This window comes from Elgaria multicarinata, chromosome 14 (assembly GCF_023053635.1).
Source record: "Elgaria multicarinata webbii isolate HBS135686 ecotype San Diego chromosome 14, rElgMul1.1.pri, whole genome shotgun sequence".
In the NCBI taxonomy this organism is placed as follows: domain Eukaryota; kingdom Metazoa; phylum Chordata; class Lepidosauria; order Squamata; family Anguidae; genus Elgaria; species Elgaria multicarinata.
In genome coordinates, this window is record NC_086184.1 from 32,966,694 (window position 1) to 32,991,916 (window position 25,223).

Sequence of the window (25,223 nt, forward strand, 5' to 3'; positions counted from 1 at the left end):
TACATTATATCAGAGATAAATTTAAGTGCCCCTAAGTGCCCCGTATATTGTTTTGTGTTACTGCATCTTGATAGTATAAAAATAAAGAGTATCCCCATACAACTGAAAAGAATATCAAATTGCCTTTCTGAAGAACTGTGAATGTTAGCAACATCCCACTTGGGAAGTGATGAGAGAACACGGATACTGCTTGTCATGACTTTAATGTTTAACTACAGAATGCAAACATACAAGAAGTGGGAGAACTAAAGCCCAAGAGAACTAGAAAGGCTACAAAATACAACACATGGACCAATACATTTACAAAACATTCAAAATCCTTACAAAATGGGCTGTATTGGTCCTTTTTGTTCTTTTTACAAACTCAAACTTTGTGGCCACAGGGGAGCAGTTACTAGATCCACACCCGCCCCTTCCCGAAATTTACAAGTGTCATGAAAGAAAATCTACAGGCCTGGTCTTGTTTCTCTTGTTAAAACAACCAGCCCTCTCCCAAAGGGCTTGAGGTGTATCTTTGCCAAGGAGTCCTCTGATCCCACTCCTATGGCTCTTGCTGGCAGCATCTGATACTGGGACCCACTCCTAGGACCTCTCCTCCCCACTCCCCCTATATTCCGTAGGATCCTATGTTCCAACGCATTCAATTTTTCTCTTTGACAACTTTGTGATTTATAGGTCCCCCACCCACAAGAAAAATAAGTTACATAATATTTAAACTGGCTTTTTCATACTCTTTGGGAGTCTGGGAATGTCAGGGGAGCAAATCCGCCCCAGACAAGTGCTTGGCATCGGCAGGCACTTGTCACATGCCTCTCTTGAAACACAATTTGCACAAACCCAAAGTCCAGACAAATATTTCTGCTTTGTGTATTTACAATAGTTCAAAATTATATTCACAGCATCTTCTGGATTTTGGCCAAGAGTCAGAACTTTGTTTTAAACTTTGGAACTTGCCCACATAGGAGGAAATTTCTCACATAAAGATCTGCGATGTAAGCCCAACAGGAGGGAGCGGGAGGCGGCCTCCACGGTCTGGACAGACCCACACACATTCTTCTGTCAGCTTGATGGGGTGGAGACCTCCAGGCCGGCATCCTTTCCACAGTGTTTGCTTCTTCTAACTAGCTCCTGTTCCTTCCATTACTTGTTGTGCCTGTTTTTGCCCCATACAACATTGCGCAACAGACTGGAACAGCCTACAATGAGAATAAACCATTTCAAGTGGCAATTCCCTCATCAGGAACATAGGAAGCGGTCTTACACTGAATCAGACCACTGGTCCATCTAGCCCAATATTGTCGACACTGACTGGCAGTGATTCTCGAGGGTTTTAGGCAGGAGCATTTCCTACTCTAGCTGGTTAAGCCGGGGATCAAACCTGAGACCTTCTGCATGCAATGCAGGTGCTCTGCCACGCCCCCTCCCCCTAAGTACCAGAGTCCCTAGGACTGACTCCTCCAAATATAAATATCACTTTTGAATTACTCACTTTTCAATTTCTGGAGCACAATGAACAAACTCGTGGTTCCAGAACTTAAATGCTGGGTTTTTTATCAGTTCAATGAAGGTAATTAGGAGACCCCATGGGTGAGGTCTATTTACAATCAGCCGTTCTAACAGAACTCTATAAAAGAGAAACAGATTAAGGCATGGGGGGTGGGGAGAGAGAGAGAGACAACCACACTTGCCGGGACACAAAGCACCATCTGCAAGGCCCTGCTAGCTTGAAGGAAGCAGGAGAAGGGGACAGGCAACGCTGTAGGGCTTTGCCGCAACATTAACACTGTTGCGGAAGAAATCCTGTAGGTCCAGCAGCAGCACAGCCTGATGCCTTGCTCAGAGCTTACAAGACTTCATTCTCTCAAAGAGTGCATTCTGGCAAACCTGCTTCTGGACTTTGGATTGAAGGTGGGCACCCATGTGGTTGAATGCTTATCCATACAAAAAAGGATATCTATGCATAGAGAGAACCAGATGGCAGGGAGGAGGATTCTATCCTGGCTTTCCTCAAGGACTGACATCGCCTCTAAGTGATAGCAACACTGGGGAACATTCTCTCCAGGGAAGCCCACCGGAACTCATCTTTAAGTGTGTTCTGTTGTCTGGTCAAAGAGGGTTTGGAAGAAAGCCGATTGCCAACTGCAACCTCTGCTGCTGTTGTAACCCTGTCTTTATCCACTGGCTGCTACTGTATATTTTAAAAGATCATTGCCTGATTTGCTGTTTGTGAGAACTAGGTAGATCAGGAGGTGCTCAAGATTCCTTAGATTGGGGGTGGAAGACTTCAGGTTTGCTGGATCTACGTTGCTTTTTTTTTTTTTTAAACTAGAACTCCAAGATCTCCCCAAAAGCCATTTATTTAGAACTAAATAATTTGTTTTAGCGTAACAGAATTGAACGAAGCTCACAGTCCTTTCCACAAAGCAATTCATTCCTGGTTACTTCAAACTCTTCTTTCAGCAAGTATAATTTAAGGCAGGAGGGGAGTCATTTTGTTGATGCTATTGGGAAGTTAGAGATCCTTGTTTATCTACTGCAAAATGCCCAAATATCTACCAGTAGATTCAGATCTACCTTCTGCCTGCCCCTGCCTTTAACAATAAACAATAGTTTAACAATAGCAATAGATCTCTTACCTGGTGATCTGTTCTTGAATAGCTTCAGTGTTGGCTTCCGCAAATAAGTAAAGCATAGTGCAGCTAAAATAGTGAGTATGACTGTTTGGGTACCGTAACTGATTGGCAATTGCATTCAAGAAGAGGTATCGACCTGGAACAAAAAAAAAAATGTGTTGGAAGTAGGTTTTCTTAGACACAAAGGAAACTACCACCCAAGTACAACTAATTTGACATTGGTTTTTTTTATCCAAAAGATGAGAAGATTTACACAGTTAACATTAAATTTACCAGAAATTTAGGTGCTATACAGAACACAAACGTGGCAGGTTTCCTTCTCAGGGTGCTTACAGTTAAGACACAGGACAGCAGGGCTGCCCAGCAGATGAATCTGTGCAGAGTGAAAAGCCATGGGGAGACTACACGGACTCTGCATGGCAGGACAAAGACCTGGATGGATTGAAGGAGTCTAATAGAAACGGCCTGATGACAAGTGTTAAAGAAGAAGTTTTCTTCTTCAAAATTCACTTGTCACCCCCAGGTTTCCCAATAGAAAAACAGCTAAGTGTACTGCTATCTGTGTCTTCTGGTAAGGGTCACAGCAATATATTCTTACCCCTCTTTTAACATTAGGACTCACTCTGCATCTGTTTTTACCTTCAGTATCCAGATCAACAGCAAGGTTCTGGAAGATATCCATGTGAGCCGAATGGGTGATGGTGCTCATGGAGGGAGTGCTGCCTTTGTTGTGAATGTGTGCAATAGCTTGAGTACCTACATACAGCACCAGTGCGTTTATCAACTGGATATTGTAGCGATTGCCAGGCTCATTTGATACCTAGAGCAGCAAACACAAAGGAAGAGACATCACCACAGTGGACACCTGAGACTTGAGCACGAGGGAGAGCAGACCTTGCAGCCCCTATTCAAGATTTTAGGCAGGAGTTTTCCCAGCCCTATCTGGAGACACCGGGGGTCAAACCTGGGGCCTTCTGCATGCAAAACAAGTGTTCAGCAACTAAGCTATGGCCCCTCCCTGACTGATGTTACACAGATTCCGTACTGGGACTGGAGTTGGGCTCTGTAGTCCTTCCTTTTGATGACTTCAGTGTCTGTGCTTGGACTAGAACGAAAAGCCTATTTCAACACAACTGCATTTTAATGTCCACCCTCCTCCCCCAAATCCAATGTTGGATTAAGTCACTCACCTGCAAGTTGCTGCGCAAGTCGGACAGGAACGTGACTGGAGAGCGGGTTTTGAGATAGGAATCCAAATCCTTCTTGAACTGAGGTGGCATCACACCAGTGAAGTTGGTGAGTATCCGTGGAGCAATATTGATCTCACTCAACATGTCCACCTGAGGAGAACACACACAAGAACCCCAACACTATTTTAAGGATTCTTGTTGCACGTATTCAAGCCACAGCAGGTACCTGTCACAGCTCATGGTGACCCTGGAACCTGGAGAGGTGGGGTGGTTGCTGTGATTAACCACCACGCACAGGCCATGGGCTTTATTGGACTGGGGGGTGCTCCTCGATCCATCTTTGTCACTGGAGGCCCAAGTGACCTTAGTGGCCCAGAGCGCACATTATCAACTTTGGTCCTTACGCCAACTATGCCCCTCCTGGATAGGATAGCCGAACCACAGTCATTTTTGAAAATTGGTAACCTCACAATTAGACTACTGTAACACACTCTATGTGGGGCTACCCATATGTGTGTGGTTCAGAAGCTGCAGCTAGTGTAGAATGCAGCAGCTGGGGTCCTCATGGGGACACCTAGCTCTGCTCGTATAAAACCTGTGTTAAAAGAACTGCACGGGCTGCCTGCTAGCTACCGATCCACATACAAGTTTCTCTTATTATTATCCTATAAAGCCCTAAACAACTTGGGACCAGCATACCTAGCAGACCGCCTCCCCGCAGTTATGATCTTCAGAGGAGGCCCTGCTGGTCACTCCGAAATGGACAGGACGCTGCCACGGAGAACTTCAGTGGTGGGTCCTTCTCTGTAGCAGCACCCACCCTCTGGAAAAAAAACCCTTGTGCAGTTCAGGAGGCAGAAAATGTAACATCTTTTCAACGCCTCCTAACCTTTTCACACAGGCTTTCCCTTGACTGTAACTAACCTGATTTTATATTACATTCTTAAACTTTTAACATTTTAAATTTATTGTACACTTACTGTATTTTATGGTTTGAATTGTGCACTGCCCAGAGAGCCCCGGCTATTGGGCAGTATAAAAAGTAATAAATAAATAAATGGCAATAACCCACCCTGTGCTGGGTTTGGACATCACGATAAGCCATGTCTATCACAGCTTCAATATTCACAATAGCTGCTGGCACACACCACGACTGAACATGGCTTAAATAGGCCATGGTGGGCTGCAGCATTCATGCGAACCAGGCCATCTACAAGTTCCTAGGTGTTTCGACAAAAGAGATCTTGCAGTTTGGATTTATACCAGGTGCATTACCTTAAGGTTGGGAGTGAAGGGATCTGGAAGCCTCATATTACGTGGGAAGGCACTCAAGATAAGATTCCTTAGCTGAATACAGTTTGGAGGAATTACATCACAGAATCCATAGTGGTAGTCACAGAGGAATTCAGGGAAATCGTGTAATAGTACCAGCAACACACGCAGAGTGCCCTAGGGGGAAAAGGAAGAGGATTCAGCATCTATGCTAAACCTATACAAAATTTTCTACTAAAACAGAGCAGTGTAGAATGGTAACCAGAAGCTCAGATGTCTCTAGTTTAAATGTCAAGTCAGTCACAGGGTAGCACTAGACCTCCTCTCCCGGCGTTTAGCCATTTCAACTCTAATATTGACGTAGTACTTGGCAGCACTTACAAGGGGTTCTTGTAAGAGCTAGTAGGAATGTGTGAGACAAGTCCTGAACCTTAGGAAGAGGTCTATCTAAGCCTTTATTAGTGCATGAAAACCTGGTGTAAAATTATGCATGCATCTGCCTACCCAATAGTAAAGTGAGGCACCTCCTTACATCACATTAGTGCGATGATCCATCTAGCTTGGAACTATAAACAGGCATTAAACCCAGATCTTCTCAGTTCAAGGCAGAAGTCTTCTTCTTCACCTATTCATCATCAGGATCCCCTACGAGAGGTGCTGAGACCTGAACATACAATATGAACTCCACCACTGAATTTACAGTTGTGCTTGGAAAATCACTCAGACCATCACTAAATTGAACCACGTTCTTCTTGTCGTCAACAAGCTTGTTACAATTACACCTAGAGAAGCTTGCCTGGTGCCCACACTGTAGTATTTTTGTAGCTACCTTCTTATTTTCCCAGGCATTTAGTCTTATAACAAGTTTTAATTGTTATAAACCACCCAGAGAGCTTTGGCTATTAGGCAGTACAGAATAAATAAATAAATAAATCCTACAAGTATTACATGGAAGAAAATATTTTCAGCTGAAGTTAATTCTATACAAAGGGTTGGATCCAGGATCTGACTCCCGTGAGAGGGAGATAGAGCTCCACTTGTGGAAAGTCCCTTTGCCCAATTTTTTTTTTGGGGGGGGGGTTCCTCCCACCCGCCCCACTCAGCAGGGTTTCCTGACTAACTGTGTGGAGTTTTCAGGGGGCTGGAGGGGCTGCTGTCGGTGTAGTAGATACAAGAACCCACCAACTTCTGTGAATGCAGTCGATCCATCATAAATCTGAATCCAATCCAAAGCTCTTAGAATTGGAAGTGCTGGATGTAATATATCAAGAGTTAGGATGGGTATAGCATTTAAAGAAGCCTCCATGCCAACAAGGTTTCAAGGAAAAGCCCGTAAGACCAGGAGGCAATTCAATCCTCTGCCACTCCACTGCACCTCCCCTTCCCTCCAAAACGCTCTCCCAGATGACCGTATAATTTACCTTGTACAGAATTTGCATAGGTTTGGCGAGTTCCACGTTTCTCAGGAAAGGAGCCAAGTATTTAAACAGATCAATCAACAGCTGAGCATACATAGGCCAACCCTACAAAGAGAAATTACCTAATGAGAGAAGAGCTACGAAGTTTTTGCTAATTTCTTTATTATAATCTTGGGACTAGTTCCCATCCAACATCAGTGCGGTGGAATTAACTATTTGCATACTACAGGGCTATGGTACAACTCATTTTTTAAATCCCTTCGGGCTACCTGAAATATGCAATCCATAATGTAGCTAGCCAGCTCATCACAACAAAGGGTGCTTTAGGGGTTGAACTCTGGGCTTGACCAAAATGGAACAATGAGTCAGCGTTACCGGAACGACTCCGCCAAGTCTGCCCAAATACAAGGGCAAAGCGGGGGCTGTAGACAATCATAGGCAAGAAACAGTTTGCAGCCTTGCAGTATGTGTTGAACATCTATGACGGCTAGAGCGAACTGATTGAAATCTGCCTTTTGATTTTAAATAGTTTCCCAATGGAATTCCTAAACAATGAACCACGTTAATTAGCTAATCCGACGACTAACACCTGTTATAGAGTATTTGCAATCTCCAGGATTTACTTCTTTTGCTTTTGTTTGAATGATTGCCCTGCTCTTGTATTACATACTCCCCTCCGCCCCCCGTGTTGCTCTACACCACCAGCCCAGAAACATGGAGAAGTTAACAACCCAGAACTTAACTTGCTCATTTCAGCCCATGTGTCATTGCTCAGACACAACGAAGGGCCCCAAACTTTCTAGAAGCAGGGCCTGGTAGTTAAATTAATCAGCAGAAGTGTTTGTTTCCTAATGATGAAAATCGAGGTTCTTTGTTTACTTACAAGAAGGTGTTCTTAATTTAAGAACTGAGCAAATTGCACAGCTCAGGTAGTTAAAGAGCATAAAAATAGAAGTGTCCAAGATCAGCACAGTGAAATGTCCTACTAGCAATGACCCTGGATGGTATCCGCTAGAGACAGGGCTGGTTCCCAGGACGTGCCAGGCCCTCACCCGGAATAGCAAACTCATAACAATGTTATTTATGCACCTATTTTGCAATATTTATGCCTGAAAGGTATTTCCCCCATGATTTTACATAAAAGCAGCCTTTCACTCAGTAGCTAAAACCACAACTAAGATTAACCACAGTTCAGGGTTCAGATGCAGTGCTAAACTGTGACTAAAATGGAAGTAAAAGCTTCCCATCTGTTGCTCACAGCTGTGCTGGAGGAAAAGGGATGGGAGAAGCACAAGAGCCCACGTTCTTTCTGGATGCAGCCAGTGTGTTTCACTGATTCAGTTTTTAAAGGTGGTAAGCGTAGGTTTAACAAAACCGCATTTTTAGCCAGGAAATTTTAAAAAAAATTAAATAAAATTTTATCCACTTCAATGAGGGCTCAGGTTTCACCATCAGGTGATAAACTGATTCTCTTTGCAGCTACATTGTGGGAATACGGAAAACTAAATGAACATTGCACATCAAAAGCCATAAAGTCATTCTAGTTAAACAAAACCTGCAAACCAAGATGCATCCTTATTCCCTGTGGAAGCTTCGTAAGTTACAGAAGATAAACTGCAGCCACACCTTCTGCTGTGGTGTATGTGCCAGCATTCTTGCAATAAATATCCGATGGGAGATCAATTCTAGCCAAGCATAAACAAAACCTGGAGCTTTTGTAGGTCTCAGGATGTGAAATGTGTTACTGAAATAAAAACAGAGTAGGCAAGCCTTGTTTCAGAGTGTTTTATAGCATAGGGTAAGAATCTGCATTATAATCGAAGCTGAGCGTAGCTTGGAAGTCCACTGGCATCACCAAGTAAAAACAGGAGGAAGCATTATTGCCACAACGTCACAACACAATTTGAGAAATCTGAGTAGCAGCATGTGCTACAGCTGCTCCTTCTCCCAATGGCTGATGCTACCCAGATGCTCCTAATTCACCCAAAGCAATCCATCGGCAGCATCTACCTTCTACTTTAATGCCAAAACGGCATCGTTTACAGAGGACTATGTAAATAAAACATTTCATTTATTTAAATCTTTCTCCAAGGAACAAACATGATTCAAAAGCATTCAAATATAGTAAAATTTAACTTAAGATGCAAAATTAAGTAAAACTAATATTATACATTATTGCAAACAGTTCTAATAGATCCACAAAAGATAAACAACATTTGACTTGCCACAAATTCATTTTCCCTCCTAGGTCAGGGCAGGGCAGTCAGCACAACTAGGAGAGCACCGTCTCCTGGCTGGAATACAGGATCCATCTCCTAACTTGACCAGGGGGTGAAGCTCTCCAGCCCCACAGCCAAGAACTGGAAAAGCAAGAGAACCCCATCCGCCTTGCTTGAACTCATCAACCCAATTTATATTGAACCCATAATGGCTCAAGAAAAAACTTTGGTGTAGTGGTTAGAATGTTGGACTGGCACTGGGGAGACCTGGGTTCTAGTCTCCCCTCAGCCATGGTAGCAGGTGGCCCCCAGGAGGAGGGCCTTCTCTGCTGTGGCACCCCGGCTGTGGAATGAGCTCCCTAAGGAGGTTCACTTGGCACCTACATTACATGCTTTTAGACGCCAGGTGAAGACCTTTTTATTCTCCCAGCATTTTAACAGTCTATAAATACATTTTAACATGGTGTTTTAAATTTGTAATTTTGCATTGCTGCTCTTTTTATCTGGTTGAGCTTTTATATTGTATTTTATATTATGGTTTTATACTGTTGCTTTATACTTTGAATGTTTTTAATTTTTGCGAACCGCCCAGAGAGCTCCAGCTATTAGGCGGTATAGAAATGTAATAAATAAATAAATAAATGAAGCTCACTGGGTGATTTAGAGCCACTCACAGGGTTGTTGCTAGGATAAAATAGAGAGGGGGAAGATGACCATGTGTGCTGGCTTCTTAGGCTCCTTAGAGGAAAGGCAGGATGTCAACATAACAAATAAACCAATGAACCTCACTGAAGGGGCTCTCCCCACAACCCCCCTTTCATTCCTCCCCTCCCCACCACGTCTTTCTCTTGTCTCTCCAGCTGGCACCCTTCTTCAGTGCCCCCTGACCCTTTACTGATGCAATACACATTTTTAACTGGAAAACTGCATTGCAAAATTTGGGGAAATGTGAAGTCTGTGTCCTGCACTCTGGGAGGATCGAGAAGAGATCCTGGCCCTCCTCTGTGTGACAACCTTTCAAGTATTTGAAGAGTGCTCTCATGTCTCCCCTCAATCTCCTCTTCTCCAGGCTACACATGCCCAGTTCTTTCAGTCTCTCTTCACAGGGCTTTGTTTCTAGACCCCTGATCATCCTGGTTGCCCTCCTCTGAACACGCTCCAGCTTGTCTACATCCTTCTTGAAGTGAGGTGCCCAGAACTGGATACAAGACTCAAGATAAGGCCGAACCAGTATTATGCGCAATTTGGAAGCTAAACATCTATGAATGCTGCCCAAAATAGCATTTGCTTTTTTTGCAGCCACATCACACTGTTGGCTCATATTCAGCTTGTGATCTATAACAATTCCAAGATCCTTAAGCCTATGCGGCAGGGCCTTGCTATTTACTGTTTTACTCTGTACAGCACCATGTACATTGATGGTGCTATATAAATAAATAATAATAATAATAATTCTCGCTTGGACTATTGCTGAGCCAAGTATCCCCCATCTTGTAACTCTGCCTTTGGTTTCTATTTCCTAGATGTAGAACTTGGCATTTATCCTTATTAAATTTCATTCTGTTGTTTTCAGCAGGAACTTCAAGCACAGTCAAAACTATTGTCGCAGCACTCTAGTTTTGAGCTTCTTGGCATAATTCCAAAATAGTTAAAACAGTCAAGGAAAAGCAACTTTGAAACTAGAAAACTAAAAGAAATTAGAATATGGAAACACTTAAACATTCCCTGACTAGGATTAATGGCCACAGTTAGTTTTCCTTTGTTCCAAACTCTCCTAATAGAGATGCCCCAATTTTATTTTAAAAGATGGCAAACGTTATTGGAGACTTTGTAATAGAAGAAAAAAGCTGTGCACTGGCAGAAAATCACTTTGCTGACACTGAAAAGAAGGCAGTGTTTGATTTTCCTAACCTCCGGTTCTATTGTGATTCATTCAGCGACAACCATGCCATTGTCTACAGCATCAGATAAGGAGGGGGAATCTTGTCTTCAGCTATAGCTTGCCTGTGGCTTCTGAAATGGTGCATCCATGACACTATAACCGCTGTAGAACTTCACTTGGCAAGCTATGACAGGGCTGGATGCTCCTCCCACGTGTGGGTAGGCTGGCTTTCCCACATTTAGTAAGATAAAGCATTGTTGTGAACAGGTCTCAACCCAATGAAAATGCAATGATACCTACCAGAAGGCTGTGAGTGTCTGAAAGTTTATGGTTTCCAGGACATGTTCAGGAGCGTTTAATTCTAACAGCAACATGATGAAGATGCGGTGGTAGGGAAGCTGCTGGAATTCACTCTGACGAACATCATGATCCTGCAAGAGGACTCCCACCACTATCCCAAGAACCTACAGAGACAAAGGAACCAGCTCAAAATCCAGAGAAAGCTCTGAAGTGCTGATACTGATGCAACCTTATAGGCATGCTTTCTGTCCAATCCCATTTCCGTGAACGAGGCTTGTGTGTGCCACCAAGCCATCTGCTTCACATTTCTCTCGTGCACTCAAAGCCCTTCAGACGGGTCGAGGCTCAGAGGCAGTGCCTTGCCTAACACCACCCAATGTCTTCATGGATGAGCTGCGATTTAAGCCAGGGAATTCCTGCTCATGTTTGTTACACTATGCTACTTCAGGGCCCAGTCATTCCAATTTGTGGCAAGTCGAAGCTCTTCGCCAACCCTAAAGTGCATTACCCAAGCACAAGACAAATTAATACTGTGGGGGAAAAGGACACTCCCAACCTTGTTGAGTAGATTGATCTTTGTGACAGTGTTGGTAGCCTCCCCAGAGTGCTTCACCAGCAGCGCAATGAGGCGCACAAAGGCATCCAGGTTGTGGTAGCACTTAGCACGGATCATGGTGGGGTTCGCGGCAGGGTTGTGCTGCTGTTCAGCTTGAGCACGATAGCTGATCTCAACACACATTTCAGTGCAAAGACGAAAGAACCTTGTGATCAAGTCATCGGTTTTCAGGATTCCTTGCTGATGCATCTGTTATGGGGACAATGGTAGACTCAGACTTGCAGAACTTCCCTTTGATCCAAAAGCAACTTGGTCATGCCAGAGAGCAAGTAGACTACATCTCAATAATACAATTTTTAGAGAGTGAAACATTTGTTGATGGTTCTTAACAGCCTGCTGTAGCATGGTGATACCCAGGAACCAGGTGGACTGGCAAGGATGTTCCCATGAGGCCCCTGTATATAAAGGCATTACTGGTACTGCACACTGTACGGGCCAGACTACGTGGAGCAGGGCATGTTGGCAACTGCCAACCTTAGGGGAGATGCTATCCCAGTGGTCTGGAAGGCCGTCCAGGAGCCACAACAGAATTGGCTCTCACTTTGCAACAGTGACGATTTCTCAATTGTGCTTTTGCTGACACACAGAACATTTGTGGCAGTAAGTATCGCCTGTGCTGCTCAAGCCAATTCTGGTATCACCCTGTTTCTGGCCCTTAGAAAAAAGAAGAAAAGTTGTGTTTTCACATTGGAAGCTGCTTTATACTGAGTCAGACCACTGGTCCATCTAGTCCAGGACTGTCAACACTGACTGGCAGCAGCTCTCCAGCGTTCAGGCAGGATTCTTTCCTTGCCCACCCTGGAGACCTCAGTGATTGAAGCAGGAACCTTCTGCATGCCAAGCATGGGCGCGATCCCACTGAGCGACAGCAGTCAGAAGAAGCTCAAATGCATGATTAAAGTACTCCCCAGTGCACATGGAGACCCCACCAACCCAACCTGGCCTGTCTGCATACTGGTTTGGGACAGTTTACCATATGTTAGCAGTAGCATTTTTCTGCATTACTGGGAAATTCTCCGACTTTAATACACTGCTTGCAGTTAAATGCTGCATTAATAAATAGATTTCTAATTGGCAGAGGACTTCCAATTTGCTCGATTCACTCCCGCAGTGCATTTGTGGCTTGAAATGCAACTACATAAACGTTGTGGAACAAGCCTGGTACTTTTCACAGAAGTGAAAATCACGAGAAACACTGGAGCCACTTCATGCAAACCGCTGACCATATTCCAAGCCCTTGTTTACACATGGAAATTGATATCAGCTTTTATAAACAATGTATCCTTTAGAACAGCCTTCCTCAACCTGGGGCGCTAGATGCAGTCCAACACATCTGGAGCGCCCCAGGTTGAGGAAGGCTGCTTTAGAAGGACAACTCAGGATAAAAATCAAATAGACACACTTTTGAAAGGAATGAAAATTCAATCAGGACTGGGTTGCTATACCTTGTAACTGTTTTTGAAGACATCTCACCCAGGACAAAAATATAAATTAGATCAGCTTTTTTCCAATCTGGTGCCCTCAGGTGTGTTGGACTACAATTCCTATAATCCCCCACCCAGCTATTTTATTTTATTTTTATTTTATTTATTATTAAATTTATATCCCACCTTTTTTCTCTCGCAAGGAACCCAAGGCGGCTTACATGGTCTACTCCCTCCCCATTTCATCCTCACATCAACCCTGCGAGGTGACTGGCCCAAAGTCACCCAGTGAGCTTCAAGGCTGACTAGGGACTAGAACCTGGAGCTCCTAGGTCCGAGTCCAACAGTATCTGACTCCAACACATCTGGAGGGCACCAAGGTGGGGAAGGGTAATTTAGAAATGGATAAATGTGAGATAAACTAAGGCATTTAGGTTAATCAATATTGCACAGCATTCTACTTCATCTAAGAGTATCATACCATACTTATGTTGAATAAAAAGCACCTCTCTTTCCCCAAGCTCTACCTGTCCAACAAATGCGGAGAATGCTTTGGTGCTGTCACGCCCAGCTGCAGCGGAGTGGTAGAGATTCACCCACTCCCTGAGAAGATATTCTGCCTTCTCCCTCAGGCCAGGGGGATCATCATACTCAGAGGCTTGAGAGATTCCAGAATGCATCATGAAGTTGGGCCCTCCATGAGCACGGTCAATCATGGCCTCATAGTTGGAACGTACCACTTCCATCAGTTGTGGTAATCTACAAGAAATCCGGAAGTTGTTTTAGATTGTGTGTGTGTGTGTGTGTGTGCGCGCGCGTGTACACACTGTGTGCACAGGTCTAAAACATAATCAAGCATACACATTTTGCCCATTTGTATCCTGCCCGTCTTCCACAGAGGCCAGGATGGCATGTATTATCCTATTTTATTTTCACAACCAAAATTATAAGGTAGTTTAGGAGCAGGAGTTGGCAGCTTACCCAAGGGGGCCTAGTGAGTGTTTTAAACTAGGTCTCCTTGGTCAAACTCCAACATGCCTTCCAGGAGTCCACACTAGTTCTATGCTCCACGCTTTACAGTTCAGAAGCTCAGCAAGGGACAGGATGAAGTGCACACTATTGCTGTCAAATAATTAGAAGAGAATGAACAGCTAAAGTGCCTGGCATTATTTCTTGGTTTATTTAATTTACATGCCACCTTTCCACTAAAAATAGTTCTCAAGGCAGCATTAGGCAATGCATCTGTGAAATTGGCAGAAGTGTATGTTCATTCTCCCCTCTCCTTCTCTCTCTCTCGCACATGCACAGAGCAGGAATATTCCTGAAGCAGCGGAGCCCCTGCCCTTCGGCTCAGTGTCTGGAGCAACCATGGTGTTCTGGCTGCCAGTCAAGAGTGGGAGTGATGCAGCACTCATGCCAGAAAAAGTGCCATTATCCCTTTGCCTAATCCTCAGGATCCTGCACTGGGATGTAAGTAACTCCACCCCTGCCCTTCAGACAGATGGGTGGCGTACTGCAGCGACAAGATGGAGAACCAAAAAGCTTAGTAAGAATTCAATGACGCTTCAGAAAGTATTGTGGTACCACAAAGCATTTTCAGTGAAGTTTGGAAGCAATTGTGCTCTCCTCACTACTCTCAGCTCAGAGCTAACACTCTCCATCCATTCTCCTGCCCCCAGCCCATGCCCAAGGGGGACAGGCCAGTCTCTGTCCTTTAGCCACAGCCATCTAAGAGAGTAAAACATTAACACCTCAGGGAGTTTGGGCATAAGCATTTCAGAACCTTTGTCTGGGCACCCATTTTTACCCCGCCCCCCCTGTGTGGTCCACTCGTTGGCAATCACCACTGCCTTCCAAACTGAAGACGGGACAATGCCAATGCAGGGATTACTTGCAGGAATATGTGCACAGGCCTGCAGCCTTGAAAAACCACACCTGTCTGTCTTACTACGCTCTTCTTGCCACACATCCCCATTCACACGAATTGCTGTGTATGCCCATGTAGGTCTTAAGGGTCTTTAACCAGAGCTGAGGTATGCATGCATGCAGCAGACTAAGTGGAAATACGTTACTAAATTAGGAATATCTGCTACTCAAATGGGGAAATTAACTGAAACACGCGCGTGAAGTCCAAAAACATTAACTTCATTTTTACAGATTTTTGTTTTCCACATTCATTGGAGAAGAGAAAAATAGCCTGGTTAGTATACACTGCCCCTAGCACAAGGGCCAGTGTACTAGTTCTAATAGGCCTAACAATGGGCCTGTTCAGACGACACTTCAGGCTGAACTGTGATTCTCTGGGGTTAGCACTAAGCACAAGCTATGCTGTCGCACACAGCACTTTAAGCCACGGTTAGAGCCACTAACCTTGCTGCAGATGGGTGAGTGAGCAGGGTTTAGCAAAATGCACCGCACAGGACACCTTAAACCCTGCTGCTTAACCAAAAGCCTTAACCAGCAGGTTTTAAGTGTCTTCTGAACCACAGAAGGTAGTATATGATTGGGGAGATTTGCACTTCCAAATAAGGAGGGGAAATGGAAGGGCAAGGGAATGTGAGGCAAGGGCAAAAATGGAGAGATTTCAGAGGAAAAGGAAAAGAAACCCAGCAGGAGTGGCTATAACTACCTGATGGCAGAGGAACGGGAACCCAAAGCATGTCACTTAAGAATGTTGCCAAAGATTAGAAAAATGCTGTGGGCACGACTACCCTTGGGTTTCTCAACTTTGTTTCAAATAAGAAAAATAGGACAATAGCTTCAAGCTGCTCTAGTCTTGTTGACAATGGGCTGGATGACAACATCCAAAGCCAGGAGGGGGAGACTGAACAGAAGTGGCGCCATTATTAGGCGTCACCAGGGTTTTAGTTAAAAACTGATTTAGGCGGACTTGACAATGGAGCATCTTCAATTTAATTCAGGAATTTAGCATTCAGCTCGAATTTATTAGCTGCTTCCCAGCTCTTTATGCTTTCCTGCAGGAAAGTACTGTCCAGAACTGGCTTTAATGTGGCATTGAATTTCATAGTCCATGTTCTTATACAGTGAATTAAAACAGAGGTAAGGACTGAGACTCTAATGGACATTAGAACTATAGAGTGACACCATGACACAGGAGAAGAGAGAGAGAGAGAGAGAGAGAGAGGACAGAACCTCTGCTTCATTTTTAGACACTATTTTCAAGACTTGCACTAGCACGAAGTAACTCTTAGAATTACCCTTCCGGTGCATTCCCTCTGGAATGAGCATTAATCCGCATCAGCGTTTCAATGGTGTGGAACAGATCTGCTTCTGTTATGTGAGCTACGCTTCTCTCATCCACCAGGAGGATTTTCACAAGCTGCATTGCAAATGCCACTGCCATGTAGTTCAAGCCATTCTCCATGGACTGTCATTAAAAAAGAATGCAAAATAGTGAACTGTTTCATTCAATAGCATTCATATAGAGACTTAATAAAAAGTTAGTATCGGTATCTCACCTGAGCCAGGTGAAGGTCATACTGTTGCATGTTAACTAGGTGGTTACGGATCAGCAGCTCCACTGCTTCAACATTGTATTTATATTCATCTCGACATTCAATCAAGCATCTGGAAAAAGTTGTTTACTTATGTTAGCTTGGTTTTCCTCTCAATCCCAATATCCAAAGCACAGAGAATCAGGATGCTAATTTTTTCTTTTTCAAATATTCCATATGTTCAATCATAGAATCATAGAATAGTAGAATTGGAAGGGGCCTAAAAGGCCATCGAGTCCAACTCCCTGCTCAGTGCAGGAATCCACCTAAAAGCAAGAAAGTAGATCTCCAGATGTTTTGGCCAGTGGTCAGGAATACTGAGTGTTGAAGTCTAAAACATCTGGAGATCTACTTTCTGCACATCCCTAGTCAAGAGGTAGCTGGACAACCACCTGTCAGGGATGCTTTAGGGTGGATTCCTGCACTGAGCAGGGGGTTGGACTCGATGGCCTTAGAGGCCCCTTCTAACTCTACTATTCTATGATTCTAAGTTCTATCACGACTTCAGGGACCACACTGGACCATGGTAGGTCTATGGCAGCCCCACTTAATCTGGTGCCCTCCAGGTGTGTTGGACTGCAGATCCCAATGGGCATACTGGCTGGGACGTATGGGAGTTTCATTTAAAGGGCACCATGTTGGGGAAGACTGGCCTATGGTAAGAAAGCCTTCCCAATCTGGTGCTCTCCAGATGTGTTGGACTACAACTCCCACCATTCCCAGCCAATTAGTTTGTTTGCCTTGGATGGTGGGAATTGTAGTCCAACACATCTGGAGGGCATCAGGTTGGGGAAGGCTGCAATAATAAATTGTGACTCAATTGGAAAGAGTAGCAGATTAAGTCCAGCTGACCTATTCATGAAAGACTAGGAATCAGGAAAGTTTTTTATTTGAGGACATTTTTATCCTGTCCTATGTCCTGCACTGTAATCACAGTGCTCAGGGTAGCTTACAACGATGTAAACCACAAAATAAATCATAACAAAAATATTACAGGAAGCCAAACATACTCATTTCATTCATTACATTTCTACATCACCTAATAGCCAAAGCTCTCTAGGCAGTTTACAAAGATTAAAAACCTTAAAAATACTGTACTATGCATAACATAAATTTAAATCATCGTCAGTACATTTAGAAGTCCTAGTTCCAAAGTAGATGAGACACCATTCGCAGATTCAGCAATTGCACAAACGGCTTTTCAAGGGGAAATCTGACCCAGACCCTGGATTGAAGAGTGTAGGGAGGCTGCCAAGAAAGTTGTGGGAGTTGAAGTCCAAGGAACTGGGGCCAGAGAAAGCTTCCACTGGTGTGAATGGAAGGCTTTTCTTTAAATGAAAACAGGAGGCAATGGATTGGGGGTGGGGGTGGAAGGAGCATCTGCACCAGAGCAAAGGTTTGAAAGCCCACTACCCTCCCCCATACCTGCGACTTAACTCTTAAAAAGCCACTCATGAAATTGGTAATTGTGTGGAAGACATTTGGTCTACCTTGGCCACTATACTACCCAGCTTAACTCTCATGCTGGGATCCTATTTCAGGGAGCCTGGAAACGCCAAACCATTGGCTTTGTGACTGATATGATGTAACTCACATCACCCAGTGTGATAAGCGGTGCCAGTTTAACTTCTTTAGAATTTACTAGAAGAAATGCTTATGTTTATCAGAATTTATGGCCTTCAAAGAGTTATTTCTCATCCCTTTGGATATTGTATCTAATCTGTTTTTATGCTTTTAAATTCTGGTTTTTAATGTTCAGTGTTTTAATCTTTGAAAACCGCCCGGAGAGCTTCGGCTATGGGGCGGTATAGAAATGTAATAAATCATCATCACCCCTTTTGCCATGACTGACCTTGTAATCTGCTTGTTACACCATGGAGACCCATAAGCTCGGCCATCCTGCAATGCTTTTAACACCAGCAAGTGACACTCTCGGTAGCGCAGGAGAAGGTCGGCATCTGCACCACTGGTGGCATCCAACAAGCCCTCAACAGCCTGCAGGGAGAGCAGCACACACACACACACACACCTTACTGAGACCTCTGGGCAGAATGGATCCCACTGTTTTGTGTTTTTACTGGATTATTGAAGCTGCCAGATTACAATGACATGCATTCTCAGGAGCAGTTTTACAGCTTCCCTCACTGCAATTGAGAAAATGTGGCGAAACATAGAACATGGTAGGAGAAGACACTCTTGCTTCCAGGTCCTCCCTGCTGGTGAGAACACTCAGTTCCAATTGTCAAGTTGCCCTGAGACCGCAGAGCTGAAGGAAAGTACACTTCTCCCTAATAATCCTCTCAATCCTCATGAATGTGATCCTGTGTGTAGCTAAGACAGTCAAACTAATTTACTTATGTTGTGCAGAATGTTTATTGAGACTGGTGATTGCTCTTCCCTTCCAGCCCAGACGTCGCCGGTCAACAAAGAGAGTTCAAACACAAACCTTTTGCAGAAGTCCAAGGGCTGCAATAGCATCACGAGAGTTACGTGCTACAACCACTGCCTCCAAGAGGCTTCGTAAGGCCTGCGTCTGTGGGTTCATAGCCAGGGTGTGAGGAATGGACTGCAGGTGCTGCTCCAGTTCTGTCATGCATTTATCATAGATCTGTGCTACATCATCTGTTGCCCAGGCTTGCTGATTTAAGAGAAAACAAGAACAATATCTTAGGTGGGTTCACCGATGAATGAGAATTCTGAAGGTTTATCACGACGTTTTTCCTTCCATCACCAGTATCAGTATTAAAAAATGTAAGCATGCTTCCTAATCAAATTGACACTTTGCTAATAGGGTAAACCACTGCACTGTGAATCAACATTTTATACTGAAACATACAAAGTATTCAAATTATGATACATTCTTTACAACCCTATGAGAACTGTTAAATGAACAGCTTTCTCAGGGACTATAATCCAAATTTCTTTCTGTAAAATTTTATAGCATGAATGGTGCAATTCGTCCACACTGCTTTGAAGACAAATGTAAGAGACTACCCACAGATATCCAGAAATGCTCCAATTCCTTGTAAATTAAGCTGCCATTAAGTACACGGTTTCCTGAGGCCCAGAATGGCTTCAGCATTTTCAAATGGATTTCTACCTTCATGGGCTGAGCCAGGATTCCCGTGGGTTGGGTTGAGTCATTGGTTGGTAGGAAACCAGGGACATTTCGTGCAAATTCTTCATATACAGCTAGCTGCTTTGGGTCCACACCACCAACCTTAAAAGAAAATTGTAAAAATGGCAAGCCATTATCAGCAAGACATACTGATGTGTGTACACTCAGAAACGCCGACATCTGGAGAACATACTACACAGTGAGCTGGTAGTCCTCTTCTCACGTGGTGAGGAAGGCCAATCAAGAAACATCATTCTTCCTTCCAACTCACATAGCCACAAACTCAGGGGAAGAAGGCTACTGCGAGGCTAAACAGTACTTTTGCAGCGTACTGAATTACTGACATTATTCAATAATAAACTGAAAATTACCCTGTGTAAGATTTTGCATTGATTTTGCATCAACGCCGTGGCTGATGAAAAGTCCTGGCTTCTAGCAGGCTTCTTTTTCAAAATATGCAAAGTCATGTGGGGTGCAGAGCCGTGGCAACCTTGAATTCAGCATGCTCCCAAAGTAATGTCTCCCAATGTCACTAGTTTACCACTTCTTTGGTAAACCAGTGACATTGCTGGCACAAGCCCACGATGTACTGTTCTCCCAAGACTGTGGGAGGGAGTTTACTTTCACAAGTGGAATATTAATTGAAAAAGGAACTGCCTTCAGGGGCATACCCCCCCCCCCCGAATAGTGAGAGAGGCGCCCTGAGAGACATGAGGTGAAGGAGTGAAAAAACACAAAATGTAATAGCTAGAAGTGAAACAAAATAAAGAAAGATAAAGAAAGGAAGAAAGACTAGCTTGAGACACAAGAGCAAGAAGATACTTATTTATTTATTTACTAGCAAAAAAGCCCGTCATACGACAGGGGTAGAGGAGCAGTCTGGTGAGGTTAGTGGGTTTTGGCCCTTCTGCTAGGCCGGAAGCTCCTGGCAGTTACATCTTTCTCGGAACTTGGATCTTCCCTAGACGGCGCCAGAGGGCAAAAACTATAACTGGCTTGGAGGTGCAGTCTGGGCTTTTATATATATATAGATTACATGTGTAAACTGCCTATTAGCTGATTCTCTCCAGGCAGTTTATTTTTGAGATACTGAGCATTCCCTTTGAATGTAGAAAGAATTGCATGCAATTCCAGCAGTGTCACTGAATAAGGAGCAGAGTAGTATTTTAGTCACTGGTTTATCTAGCTTGACAGGCAAAAGACTCCAACAAGGGGTCACTGGTGATATTGTGACACACGTGCTAATTGCAAAGGCAGACAACACCCCCCAGTCTTTAAACTTCTCTCACCTTCAATCGAATCTGCTCGGGCATCCGTTCAGCCTGGTAAGTCAATACCACAGGATCACAGTACCTACGACCCTCTTGCCTGGCATGTTTTCTGAGCTCAAATTCCTGCCGAAGAAAACAATAACATGAAGGTGAGTGGTTTGGTAACTGTACGTGATTTAGCTCTAAGCTTTAAATCCACAACATACTTACAGTGGCCAGCCTCTTATCCATTTCAGGGCCTGCTTTTTCTACAGCGGTCTTCTGAATGAAACAGCACGCCAGCTCGCAGTTATCTTGAGCCAGCTGTGCAGCCGCCTGCTCCATCATCTCCCTCTGCTGTGGGGAAGCTGCCTGTTATAAAAGCCAGGCCATTAAAGAAGGAACATGCCCATGATGCCCAAATGCTCATATATCTGTTACAGATGTTCACAGAAGATGACATCTGTATGGCATCAATGTGAAGTAATCCATCAAGCCAATTACGTTTAGATTTTTAATGAGGCATGCAAACAAGGAAAAAATGTGCCTACATTACAAATGTATAGTGTAATCTCATACATATTTACTCAGAAGTAAGTTCTACTTAGTTCAATGGGGCTTACTCTCAAGTAAGTGCACATAAGATTGCAATCTCAGTCTATCATAGGTACAGCATTGGTATCTCTTCCTGCACTAATTGTAGACAGATAACAATTAATGTACTAAAGCAAAGAACTTTGCTAGATCATGAGCAGGTCTTTCGATGACAAAGTGGACATAAACTCTTCCAGGTTCCTCTGCAAACCAGGAAAAACCTCATCGGTTTTTGCAAACGTTAAGGATATTGTACAGCCATTACTCAGACATTTGCTTACAGTCACAAGGGTCTATTTAGGCTCAATTTCAAATCAGGAGTTCTCATACTCGTCTTAGGGACAGCTGAAGTGAGCACAAAAGGAGACTCACTCCACGAAGAACTAACTAAGTTGCAGTTCCAGGTCTGTGCAGGAGTACAGTAAATTTGACTTGTTTTTGTCTTCGATGGTTTTTGCTTTGCATTAATGATGAGCCATAACAAGCTTGCACAGCACAAAGTGCATGAGGGCCAACTTCAATTTCGGAGGGGCTCTCTGGGGCCGCACCCTAGTGGTGGGCGAGGCCAACGTCAGGTGGGATGGGGCTAAAGGCAAAAGATGGGGGGGGGGGGCGGCAAAAGTAAATGGCAACACAAAACATACCAGCATATTGTTGCCTTTTAGAATCGGAGAAAACTGCCCAAACGCTGAGAAACCAGCAAACCACTGGTGGTTGAGGGAAAGTGGGCATGGCTGCATGGGAAACCCAGAGGGCTAAACTGGGACCCCAGTGGGGACTAATTTGGCCCCCAGGTCTGAGGTTCCCCACCCCTGGTATAACAGATAAACAAGTAAACCAAGTAAGTGTAAATGTTATGTAGAACCCAACAAGAGCCAATAAACACCTAAACCCTATTTCTCCAGCAAATATTAAATAAGTGGAGTGATATGGGCTTTCTTGGAAATGTTGAATTGATTTATATTTAGCAAACAAAACAGGCAGTATACCACATTAATTTTTCATGCTACATAAACACCTTAAGTTTTTCCCAATAGCCAGAACCTTTAACGGAAGTGTCGGATTAGCAAAAATTCCAATAAAACACACTTAATTTGGTTTAAATGTTAATTCAAGAAGTTAAATGTATTTGGAAATTATTGGAATATTTAGAAATATTTTAAGATTTCACAATTCAGTATCTGAAAACTTCCGAGGGGAACAAGCCCAGCCTTCCCCCAGGCTCCCTTTCCTCCTCTGGTGTGAAAGAGAGTGGAAGCTTCCACTTTCAGTTTTGATTAACTGTGGCTTGTCATGACATTCAAACCCAACACTCTGTGGTTAATCTTCAACAAGCCATAGTAAAGATTAACCACAGTTTAGGTTTCAGAATGATAAATTGTGGTCAATCTAAAATGGAAGTGAAAGCTTCCAATCTCCTCCTCATAGAATAGCACAGTTGGAAGGGGGCTACAAGGCCATCGAGTCCAACCCCCTGCTCCATGCAGGAATCCACCCTAAAGCATCCCTGACAGATGCTTGTCCAGCTGCCTCTTGAAGGCCTCTAGTGTGGGAGAGCCCACAACCTCACCAGGCAACTGATTCCATTGTAGTACTGCTCTAACAGTCAAGAAGTTTTTTCCTGATGTCCAGCTGGAATCTGGCTTCCTTTAACTTGAGCCCGTCGTGGCTGTGCCAGAGGGGAGCACATGAGTGTGGGGGAGGGAGGCCTGTTCCTGTCATGCTAACCGGGGTGGGAAACCTGTGGCCGTCCAAATGTTTTGGCCTGCAATTCCCACCATCCCTCACCATTGGCTAGGCGGGGTACAGGTGATGGAAGTTGTGGCCCTGCAGATATTATGGCCTAAAAATTGCCCACAGTTTACCTGACGTCCGAATGCAGTCATGGTTTAAATTTTAAGGGGAGGAGCAATGAAGCTGATATGCATTTATATTTATTATATATGCACATATGTTTCTTAGGGTAATCATATTAAAAATGTGAACTGGAATTTGCCTGATTTGACTGGTATATATATATACCTATTTATTTATTATGTTACAAGTTAATTTCGTTATACCCATTTTTAGAAAAGGAAAGTTTTCCACCACACATCAGTGAGAAAGGCCTTGTAGCAACTGGCCATGTAGCAACCATGTAGCATTTCTGTCTTAATTTCAATCAATGGAAAAGAGTAACAGATGAGGTAGGCCTGCAGTAATTACCAACACATAATTCATAGCTCAGGACAAAAGTGGACATGAGGTTAATTTGACCCTCACTCTCATCATCCTTCTAATACCTTTGAAAGCACTCAATGAAGTTTTAATACAGGAACTGCTAATCTGAGCAGGGTATTAAAAGACATCATGAAAATGCTAGAATGCAATGCCATTAAGTAAAGTTTTGCTTCAAACAGCCCTTCTTTTAAACGGCACACATACCCGCAACGCAGTGGCAAAGCTGTTCTTCAGGTTGGTAGCTATGCTCATCAGCAAAGGCTCCCTGCAGGTAATCATAGCCATACCGGCAGTCAGATTCCGCATCATGTGATGTGCTGCTACACGCATGCGTGACTCCTCTGAGTCTAGTGCAAAATCCTTCCTCACTATCTGCTCACAGGTAGTCATGGCAATTTTAATGGACCGATCCACCACTGGATGAACAAGTTCTTGGACGGCACGCTCTATGGCTTGACGCACACACTGCTTTAATTGCGGATGGGCTTGGAACAGAGGAATCTAGAAAGACAGAACAACAACTGTCAATATTTACTTTTTCCACTATTTCTGCGCCATCGCAAAATCCCATCCCAATCTAAAGGTGGAAGTCTTTTCAAAGCCCAATACTTACAGTTGGATTTAGCGTAATATGTGGAGCTAGCCCTCCCAGGGAGTAAACGTTGATATCATGATAACTGTACTGTGGTTGTGGAGGAACTGTAGCTGTGCAAGTGGTGCTGGTAGCTGGTGTTGTAGAAGCAGCTGATGAATACAAAAGCAACAGGAGAAACATTTCCAGAATCTCGTTCCTAACAGAAACCCACACGACACTACAGAATTTGTTTCAAAGGAAATTCATGCCTTTAAGTAGCCTAAAGTAAGAATTTTGGCAACTGAAATGGCAAATAGTGTTTGCAACATTTTACAACTGTACTGATAAGTATTCCAACATCATCATCTTTGGCCGCTTGGGAGGCAACCAGAGCAGCCAATCGCCGCAACAAGCACCTAAGAATAAATATTAGTGAAGGTCTAAATCAGGGCTGGGCAACTGTGGTACTACCCCCCCCCCCCCCGGACCGCAGTCTGAACTTGACCCTTTTCGTGCTCCACAGAGCTGAAAGCTTTATTTTGTATGTGGAGCGGGGTGGCAATGGGAGGGCTTCCTTTTTGTCACTGCCAAATTTGGGAGCATGTGCCAGTCAAGTGGGGCAGCAGGGGCTGCGTGTTATTCACCCCTGATCTAAATGAAAACCATGCTGGGACAATAAGCACTGGCAAAGATAGGAAACTACTGTCGTTGTCGTCGTTTTCTTTTACTATTACTTTGTTTTCCAAGTATAACTGACACCGGAGAAGCGACTTGAAAAGCAAACACAAAGCAAGTGAGCTCTGATACTGGATGCCACAAGAGTCACTCATGACTGCTTGGACAGAATGGCACACAACTCACTGTGAGTGCTCCTTCTACTGGGAGATGGCAGGACATCTTACGAAGGGATACTCAGGGATTAACGGAATCTCCCGTCTCCACTGGCAGGGGAGTCCCTCCCAGTTTGAGACAAACTGTAGTACAAACATATCAGAATA

The 25,223-nt window shown here is 43.9% G+C and overlaps 1 protein-coding gene across 5 annotated transcripts in view; it reads right to left on the reverse strand.

Moving 5' to 3' along the window:
- Positions 1–187: 187 nt before the first annotated feature.
- Positions 188–25,223, reverse strand: part of CNOT1 (CCR4-NOT transcription complex subunit 1) — a 112,752-nt gene continuing 87,716 nt past the window's right edge. For 3 of the 5 annotated variants that reach the window (XM_063140877.1, XM_063140874.1, XM_063140873.1), the window contains 20 exons: positions 24,265–24,395; positions 23,856–24,152; positions 21,069–21,209; positions 20,877–20,981; positions 19,570–19,689; positions 18,916–19,107; positions 18,322–18,464; positions 16,434–16,542; positions 16,173–16,342; positions 13,461–13,713; positions 11,471–11,719; positions 10,915–11,078; positions 8,140–8,257; positions 6,517–6,618; positions 5,099–5,272; positions 3,824–3,973; positions 3,273–3,453; positions 2,637–2,769; positions 1,490–1,624; positions 188–1,196 (listed from right to left, as the gene is read on the reverse strand). In XM_063140877.1, coding sequence (XP_062996947.1) covers positions 1,118–1,196; positions 1,490–1,624; positions 2,637–2,769; positions 3,273–3,453; positions 3,824–3,973; positions 5,099–5,272; positions 6,517–6,618; positions 8,140–8,257; positions 10,915–11,078; positions 11,471–11,719; positions 13,461–13,713; positions 16,173–16,342; positions 16,434–16,542; positions 18,322–18,464; positions 18,916–19,107; positions 19,570–19,689; positions 20,877–20,981; positions 21,069–21,209; positions 23,856–24,152; positions 24,265–24,395 — 3,146 coding nt within the window. In that variant the 3' untranslated portion in view covers positions 188–1,117. The remainder of the gene's footprint in view (positions 1,197–1,489; positions 1,625–2,636; positions 2,770–3,272; positions 3,454–3,823; positions 3,974–5,098; positions 5,273–6,516; positions 6,619–8,139; positions 8,258–10,914; positions 11,079–11,470; positions 11,720–13,460; positions 13,714–16,172; positions 16,343–16,433; positions 16,543–18,321; positions 18,465–18,915; positions 19,108–19,569; positions 19,690–20,876; positions 20,982–21,068; positions 21,210–23,855; positions 24,153–24,264; positions 24,396–25,223) is intronic. The other 2 variants (XM_063140876.1, XM_063140875.1) reach the window with 1 other exon arrangement.